This window comes from Corythoichthys intestinalis, chromosome 6 (assembly GCF_030265065.1).
Source record: "Corythoichthys intestinalis isolate RoL2023-P3 chromosome 6, ASM3026506v1, whole genome shotgun sequence".
NCBI classification, from domain to species: domain Eukaryota; kingdom Metazoa; phylum Chordata; class Actinopteri; order Syngnathiformes; family Syngnathidae; genus Corythoichthys; species Corythoichthys intestinalis.
The window spans coordinates 51,659,211-51,668,765 of record NC_080400.1 but is presented as its reverse complement, the minus strand read 5'-3'; the positions used below and the strand labels follow the sequence as shown (position 1 = coordinate 51,668,765).

Here is a 9,555-nt window from a genome sequence, read left to right as displayed (position 1 = left end):
TGAAAGGAACTGTACTCTCGTATGCAATCAACACGCATGTAAGATAAATCGCAGCTGGGAAATTTGCCTCCCTAATTTTTATTTACCGTGCGATAAATTGACTTATTGCATACCGCGACAGGCTAGCTTTTAATTTTGTTGTCCTCTGTATGGTTACAGTGCGAGCTAATCATGAGGTCCTTCTTTCTGCATCGACCAAAGAAAATCATATTTATGTTGCATAATACCTGATGAGCCTAAAATTGTCCAATGTAAATATTTATTGAATAAAAAAGAAACTGAATGAACCGCTGAATACACCATGCAACATCTATCATCTGTATTACTTATCCTCGTAAGAGCTGCAATTCTTCATATTTGTACACACCTGATGAGAAAATGTTAATTCACAGCTGTGCCAGAGCAAACACAAGCAGCTGGCCAGACACGCTCATGGTATATGACTTCGGGACTGACTGCATTGTTCAATTTATATTACCATAAGTAAGGCAACGATTCTATACGGAGGGCAATTGAAGTCGTGCTTTGTAATGCATGCTGTAATAATAATCCTGATAACTTTTAACACAAAAATATTGGAACACTTCTGTATCTGTTTGCTTAATGCTTTTTGTTTTTTAATTCTTTGAGAATCTGAGCAGTTTGTGCAAACATTATGAAGTTTTATATGATTGTCGGTTGTTCAAAAAAACAGCATTAAATGAATTGCTCTTTGCAATGATTGTATTTTTCTCTTTCTAGGCAATGAAGAGTATTAACAAAGCATGTTTGAAGTATTCCGACTGGAAGCAGAGACACAACCCTGGATTGAAGCCTTGGCTCTACCCAGAACAGACTACATTACCCAGCATCCCACTTTCTGAGCTTAGCATTCAGCATGCCAAGAGCCTGGAAAATATTGATGAGAGCTCCCTGGCTGAGACCAATGACAGGGATGACAGCTACTAATCCATGCACATGCAAGTTAGACCTAGATCATGTATTCATACATACATGCATAAATGCAGGGATACATGCATGCCTGATGCACAATTACCCGTACGCTTTGTAGATTCATTCACACACAGACACACAATGATTGTATACCTCTTCATGCTCACAGCATATTGTGTTGGAGCATTCAGATGCAAATGCACATTTCAAAAAGTCAGCTCCAGTTTTTCCCTACATAATGCATGCATACATACTTTCCCTATGTCGGATGCACTCACAGCTGCACAGTCACTTGCAATGGACTGCAAGTATTTTTTACAACTTAAGAAATATTGGTCGAATATCTACAAATGCAAGTGGCCCGTTAGTTTTCAAATCAGATTGTGATGGTAAATCTTGGCAAATCTACAGGATAGATGTTTATATGTTAGTGGCTTTCGATTACACCTCAGCAAAACAATGTATTTAAAACTGATATTCCTCCACAGTTTGCAAAAATGGAGTTCATATTACAATAGTTCAATGTGTTCACAAAAAAGATTTACAGATTTGCTTTCATTTGTATGTCTCTGTAACATGTTTTCAGTTGTTTTGTAAACACACAATAAATATGCAGGTGCACAGAAAGCAGCTGAAGCTCATGACAAAACTCAAAGAACATAATTTCTTTACTTGTGAGGACTCTGATGTCTTGCCCCAAATTGTAATCCAAGCATAATTACAATTTGCAGACTGCAGAAAAGCAGTGGGCTGTCCTCTGATGTGGAAGTGCCTTATACCTGCAATCTTTCCAATGGCCAGCAGAGAGAGACTCCACATGTTCCAAAAATGTAAAATGATCTGTGCTCAAAAGCCCAACGTGGTTTAAAGATGTTCGACAAGCAAGTGAGAGAATAGCATTGTGTCTATCCAATGAGTAATAACTATGTTTAATGCTCAACTACTGCCAGTTTGTGAAGACCAGCTAAAAAGTATCCCAACTGTAGGGAAAAAATATATTCACGGTAATAGTTTGACATTAGAGTCCTCGCAAAACTAGAAAAGCATGTACAAATACAGCTGTTAGGCATATATTCTTTCTCTTCCTCTACACAGCTGAAGTATGAATGTATGTTCAGAAATTTAATACAGAATCCGACTGAGGTTTTCAAGCTTCACCTGAGATTTGTGTCATTTTGTGTCTATTATATGCTTCAGGCCAATTTTCTTTATGATAATGAACAGATATTTATATGGTTGTCAATTATTGACTTCTTAGGTTCTGAGTTTGAAGCTCTGCTCTGATCCGAGTGCCTGGAGTCTGCATGTTTTCCTGTCCACGCAAAGGTTTTCTTCTGGCAGTCTGGTTTCCTGTAACATCAAAAAAATTGGGGGTTGGAGGGTGGGTTGATTAGATAAAATTGTCCATTGGTGTGAATACGAGTCACCACAGTTGTCTAAATGTCTAAGGCTGATGTCTAGTATGGAGTGTAACACTACTTGGACCCAAAACTAGCTGGCATATTACCCAAATTGCCTGTAAACAGAAAAAAAAGATGTTGAACACATTATTCAAACCACTTCATTGCTTGCATTCAAATGCCTACTGTAAATTTATTGAGGGACTTGCACCCATCAAGTTGGAAAATACACTAGTAAACCTTCCCCCATTGACTTCTAAAAATGTCTTTAAGCAAGCAGTTCTGAATTGAGTTTTGGAAGCACCATCCAAAAAATGTTTTTAATGTATTACATTAAGTGCTATGGTATACTACAGCAACTGACTTTAAAATGGTAGACATCATAACAAATGTATCTCAAAAAGTTAGAGAAGGCTTAACTCATTCTTTTACATTTGCGATGATTTTTTATTTTTTTAACCGCCAAAGAATATTGTTTTACGGCTACAACAGAGAACCTACCAAAAAGGTGATCTTATATCAAAATAGGTTTCTATTCTTTTTCCTCAGTTATGAGCAGTTGAACAGCATAACCAATATTGTTTGCACGTCTTTGATAGTAAATGAGTTAATAATGAAATTTGATTTGAATGCCAAATTTCTTTTCTACGTGTGAAATTACATCCGTGCAGTCATTTTCTTTTTTTTTCCCATTTGATGTGGTCACCATTTCATAGCACCTTTAAACCTGATAAGGCAATAGGAACCCAGATAACAGACCGATGTTGGATCAACATTTCGCTGTTGATCTTATATCGTTGAATCAATGTCACTTTTGCACCCTCAATTAATGTTGTTTCAACGTTGAAATCCTTACAAAACCTAAACGTTATTTCGATTAGGGCTGCAGCTATCGGAATATTTTAGTAGTCGATTAATCGATGGACTAGTTGGTTCGAGTAATCGGATAAGGAACATGAAAAATTAAAATACCTGAGCTGAGCCTTAAACGGTATAATTTTTTTTAAAAATGAGGATTCACGTACAGCAAAAGAACAATTGGATAACTTACCTAGAAAAAGTCCGCCTGCTTAAATGCTATAAAATGCTTTTTTTTTTTTTTTTTTTTTTTTTACAATGCTCTTAACAAATGGTTCAGAGACATATTCCCACAAAAACAGCTAAATATACCTACAAACTAAACTATGAATGCATTAAAAAACATTAGCTCAAACAAAAACTTAACTTACGATGGTCTTAACGGGAAGCAGTTGGATTCAGCCATGTGAAAAGAGGCAGACCAGAGGGCAGTGTATCCACGCCCCTTTAGTTAAACGAATACTCGAAGCAACAAAATTTAATTCGAATATTATTTTTCTCATCGAATACTCGAGTTAATCAATTAATCGTTGCAGCACTAATTTTGATTATCAATAATATTGGAACAACGCTGAATCAATGATATGTTTTCGACCAAAACGCTCGCTCATCCATAATTCAATGACTTTCCAATCATATTTCCTGGTCAATCATAAATCAACTATTTGTCAACATTGGTTCATCAACTATAAAAGAATGACACCATCGCCGACATACCATAGAACAACGTTGTTTCAACTTTTGAAAATTTCGATGCCAACCATACTGATGATTTTAATGGAAAATCAACGTTTATTTAATGTCGGTCTGCTATCTGGGAAGGTTGCCGATCTGTTTCCTGAGTTTCACTTTTCTTAGTGGAAACATGCCAAGTTACAATGTGGATATTGTAAAAGCAGTTCATTTTTACAGCAGAGCTGGTTTATCTACCATCGTCAATCGTTAACCAATTAGTTAACAGTATCCAGCACAGACTTTGATGGCAAGTCTGCATATGTGTAGCTGTGCCTACTAGTCAGGAGCTAAATTAGGAGTCCCTAATCTGTTGGCATGGTAACCCTGCTGTGATCAACGCCTTAGTGGAAAGATGGTCACATTCAGGGCTTGGCTTTTTAAACAAGGCTGCCTGTTTACTGTGGCTTTAAATACCCCCCAGTCCCTCATGCCAGGTAGTCTTCCTTACCTTTTCCTAACCCTTGCATATGCTGCCTAATAAAATATGAATGAGGTGTGTGCAGCTCTACTGTAGTGCTCCCTTTGTCTCCCTGCAGCTGTCTGTGTGTAACCATCTATCCTTGGTCATGAGGCCCCACACTTGGATAGTGTGTTTCACTGGTTGTGGCCCAATGTCATCCCTGTGCTGTGTTCCATTTGCCTGTGCATTACACTGTAGAATAGAGAGAAGCAGCATGACGGCCAGCATCCTTGAGTGTGTGCGTGTCCATGTGTCATACTGCCACCCCTGCAGTATTCTGGCCCACCACGACTGATAGATGGGTCATGACTCATTACCACCCCACCTCGTTTTCCCTTTTATCTACCCTTTTTCTGTCCTCACATCTTTCTGCCATATATTATTTACTTTTGTTATGTTGCTCATTTTTACGTCTAAATGTAAACACTCGACACAGAGCTACGCATACGGAGACACTTGGCTGCTTCACCCTTCCATTTATTATTTCTTTTGTACTTGCCATTGTCAGCATAAGGAACACGTAAATCTGATACCACCTAGTGGTATAATACTGTATAACAGGTTCATACATAACCTCTCCTTCACACGAAGATTTCTGTTTCGAACCATGTAGTCATTTACATGATTTTTTCTTGACAGTTGTATTATTTCAAATTGCAAATCAAACTTACAAGCAACTTTTCTGTTTTTTTTAAATCATGCTTACTCATCACTATAACGTGGAGTTGGTTTAGTAATCCTTACAGGATAGCTTTCTAACTCTGCTACTTTGGTAGGTTCCTTGCGTGGTGTTTCCATGGCTTATGGTATTTGAGGTCGATGGGTAGCTTGCAAACTTGTTCAGCATCATCTTGATGGTGAGATGCGTTAGTGTTGGTGAACGTGTAAAAAGGAAGTCGCAAGCAAAAGTGCGGAAATAAAGCGGAAGTAGCGGTACCCAAGTCGTCTAACATGGCGGTGGAGGCGTGTCAACAAAGAGTGACATCACGAGGAGCCCTTTGAGATCTGTGATGCTTTGATCTTCTCGTTCCTATATAAGTTATTTTTTCGTTATGAATTTTTACACCAAATGCCTAAAAAGCAGACAAGTGTTGCTGTCGTTGGTGTGCATCTTCCTTCCTAAAGATAAGCAGGTAAGAAATCCAACCTTTTTTTTTTTTTTTTTTTGTGAAAGATTAGAATTGTGGTGTTGTGTATTGATCCACACATATGTTTCCACATGAGCTAAATAGTGCATTGTTCCGTTATCTTTTTGTTTCATTTGATAGTCTAAGCATTGCTGACTAATAACTTTTACACTTGTAATCATGCAGAAAACATGTTATTGATGGCAGTGTTTATGTGTTTTCCATTCTTTTTTTACACTTGAAAACAAAAAAATTGCTGTCCTCAATTGTATATTTTTATTTAAAGTGTAAACATGACTGATTGAAAACATTTAAACTTGTAACGAGGCAAAATACATGTAACTGATGTCAGTGATCTTCTGTTTTCCATTGTTTTTTTTTTTGGTAACCTTTGTAATGAAAAAGTAATTTCTGTTCAAGTCTATGCTTTATAGTGTTAGTTGAAAAAAAAAACCCATACATGTCACTGATTCCATTATGTTTTTGTTTTTTACTTTCAGGTGTATACATGATGATGATGTGGCACCTCCTTTGGCCTTCTGTCCTCCTGGGAGTGTTTTTCAACATTTGTCCAACATGCCCTCTGGAAATCCAGAAGGAAAGGAAACACTACTACGTCGCCAGGGGGTCAAGTGTCCAGCTACCTTGTGCGTACAGTCACACCCTGGACTCTAAGCAGTACACGGAGGTCTCGTGGAGTATCGTGTCTGCAGACCGAGAGGAGCAACCCATTATTTGGTTTACAGGCGGCCGCTTGTATTCCGATTTGTACAAACCAATGGAGGGGAGGGTCCAATTCACATCAGCCGATCCCCAAAATGGAGACGCGTCTATCAACATCAAAGATGTACGTCCGTCAGACACGGAGATGTACCGGTGTCTGGTGAAGAAGTTACCAGAACTGGACAAGAAGATCTTAGACCTGACAGTCATGGAGGCACCCAGTCAGCCTCTGTGCAGTGTGGACGAAGAAGACAACAGTATGACGCTGAAATGCAGCTCTCTGCAAGGCACCCCACCTTTGCATTACATCTGGTCCAAGACCAGTGGAAATAAGGTCTTGCCTCCTCAGGCCACTGTGGACCCCACAGGAGCCACCTTGCATTTCAACATCACCGAGCGGGAGTGTGGAAGCTATCGCTGCACGGTGGAAAGTATGGTGGGCACCAAACACTGTGACCTTCACCTGGACTGTTCGCTGCCCCAGGACAACAATGTGAGCAGTCCACGATTGCTGACAACCACTGCAGTCGCTGCAGTGGTTGTCACTATCACCACACTCTTCATTACCTTGGTCTTTCCAAGGGAAAGAACAAGGTATTGTTATTGTGCAACTTTATTATTACCTTGGTCTTTCTGAAAGAAAGAACAAGGTATTGTTATTGTGCAACTTTATTACCTTGGTCTTTCTGAAAGAAAGAACAAGGTATTGTTATTGTGCAACTTTATTACCTTGGTCTTTCCAAGGGAAAGAACAAGGTATTGTTATTGTGCAACTTTATTATTATAATAATTATTATTATTACCTTGGTCTTTCCAAAGGAAAGAACAAGGTAATGATATTCTACAACTTTATTGTACTTATTACCTTGGTCTTTCTGAAGGAAAGAACAAGGTTATGTTGTTGTGCAACTTTATTATTATTATTATTCAATAATTCTCCGCGTTTTTTTGAGCCAACGCACAGCCCAAACCGTAGCACCGATCGGCACCGTTGAAGTATCGGCACGACCGGATTTTTCGCGTGACGATGGGAATTTTTCAAACCGCCACGAAAAATTTTCCGTTCGCCCGTAAACGGCAATTTTCCGAAAAATAAAAAAAGTTTCAAAATGTATCTAGTCCTACAATTTTTGACCAAATCACATAATTTGGGCATCAAAAATTCCGGGACGGTGAGGGGCATAAAAGTTGTATACAGAATTTGGCAAAAATTTACGGTTCCCCGGAAATTTGCCAAAAACTTTCCTATTCATTTTGAATGGAAAAAAAACGCGCGCTTCACAGCCCGAACCGTTAGACCGATCGGCACCGTTCAAGTATCGGCACGACCGGAATTTTCGCGTGACACAGGAAACTTTACAAATGGCCCCGAAAATTTTTCCGTTCGTCCGTAAACGGCAATTTTCCGTGAAAAAAAAAAAAGTTTCAAAATGTATCTAGTCCTACAATTTTTGACCAAATCACATAATTTGGGCATCAAAAATTCCGGGACGGTGAGGGGCATAAAAGTTGTATACAGAATTTGGAAAAAAATTACGCTTCCTCGGAAATTTGCCAAAAACTATCCCATTCATTTCGAATGGGAAAAGTCCCATTCACTTCCAGTGGGATTTCCAATGGAATTTACATTGCATTGATGCCATTGACGGCCATGCATGTCGAATCTACTGATGCCAATGTACTTGGATTCAATTGATTATATGGATGTCGATGCCATTGACTGCCATGGACGTCCAAAATTTTTCCCATTCATTTTCAATGGGGAAAAAACAAAATTACCCCAAATCAACAGAAAATGACCAGATATCAATAGGACGTGTCCCCCAAACTTCCCCAATTCCATTGACGCTTATGAAGGGTGCCGCCATTGACTTACATGGACGTCCAAAATTTTTCCCATTCATTTTCAATGGGGAAAAAACTAAATTTCTCCAAATCAACAGAAAATGACCAGATATCAATAGGACGTATATCCCAAACGTCCCCAATTCCATTGACGCTTATGGGGGGTGCTGCCATTGACGTCCATGGACGTCCAAAATTTTACCCATTCATTTTCAATGGGAATTTTTTTTTTTTCCCCAAATCAACAGAAAATGACTACATATCAATAGGACCTGTCCCCCAAATGTCCCCGATTGAATTGCTGCTTATGGAGGGTGATGCCATTGACGTCCAGGGACGTCCAAACTTCCCATTCATTTCCAATGGCATTTCTTCATGTTTGTTCATTCTTTTGATGCCAATGTACTTGGATTCCATTGACGCTTATGTAAGTTTATACCATTGACGTCCATGGACGTCCAAAATTTTTCCCATTCATTTTCAATGGGAATTTTTTTTTTTTCCCCAAATCAACAGAAAATGACTAGATATCAATAGGACGTTTCCCCCAAATGTGCCCGATTGCATTGCTGCTTATGGAGGGTGATGCCATTGACGTCCACGGACGTCCAAACTTCCCATTCATTTCCAATGGCATTTCTTCATGTTTGTTCATTCTATTGATGCCAATGTACTTGGATTCCATTGACGCTTATGTAAGTTGATACCATTGACGTCCATGGACGTCCAAAATTTTTCCCATTCATTTTCAATGGGAATTTTTTTTTTTTCCCCAAATCAACAGAAAATGACTAGATATCATTAGGACGTGTCCCCCAAATGTCCCCGATTGCATTGCCGCTTATGGGGGGTGATGCCATTGACGTCCATGGACGTCCAAACTTCCCATTAAATACCAATGGCATTTCTTCATGTTTGTTCATTCTTTTGATGCCAATGTACTTGGATTCCATTGACGCTTATGTAAGTTTATACCATTGACGTCCATGGACGTCCAAAATTTTTCCCATTCATTTTCAATGGGAATTTTTTTTTTTTCCCCAAATCAACAGAAAATGACTAGATATCAATAGGACGTTTCCCCCAAATGTGCCCGATTGCATTGCTGCTTATGGAGGGTGATGCCATTGACGTCCACGGACGTCCAAACTTCCCATTAATTTCCAATGGCATTTCTTCATGTTTGTTCATTCTATTGATGCCAATGTACTTGGATTCCATTGACGCTTATGTAAGTTGATACCATTGACGTCCATGGACGTCCAAAATTTTTCCCATTCATTTTCAATGGGAATTTTTTTTTTTTTCCCCAAATCAACAGAAAATGACTAGATATCATTAGGACGTGTCCCCCAAATGTCCCCGATTGCATTGCCGCTTATGGGGGGTGATGCCATTGACGTCCATGGACGTCCAAACTTCCCATTCATTTCCAAAGGCATTTCTTCATGTTTGTTCATTCTATTGATGCCAA

At 39.0% G+C, this 9,555-nt stretch overlaps 1 protein-coding gene across 1 annotated transcript; it reads left to right on the top strand.

Annotated features, from left to right (window-relative positions):
* Positions 1-5,432: 5,432 nt before the first annotated feature.
* Positions 5,433-6,751, top strand: LOC130917096 (coxsackievirus and adenovirus receptor homolog). Its single transcript, XM_057838184.1, has 3 exons — positions 5,433-5,519; positions 6,014-6,667; positions 6,738-6,751. Exons 2-3 carry the CDS (start codon positions 6,022-6,024, stop codon positions 6,749-6,751), a joined length of 660 nt encoding a protein of 219 aa, XP_057694167.1. The 5' UTR covers positions 5,433-5,519; positions 6,014-6,021.
* The last annotated feature ends 2,804 nt before the right edge of the window (positions 6,752-9,555 follow it).

Bases quoted from the DNA above. Each gene is read 5' to 3' on its own strand.
- LOC130917096 (XM_057838184.1), top strand. From the start codon at position 6,022: ATGATGATGATGTGGCACCTCCTTTGGCCTTCTGTCCTCCTGGGAGTG.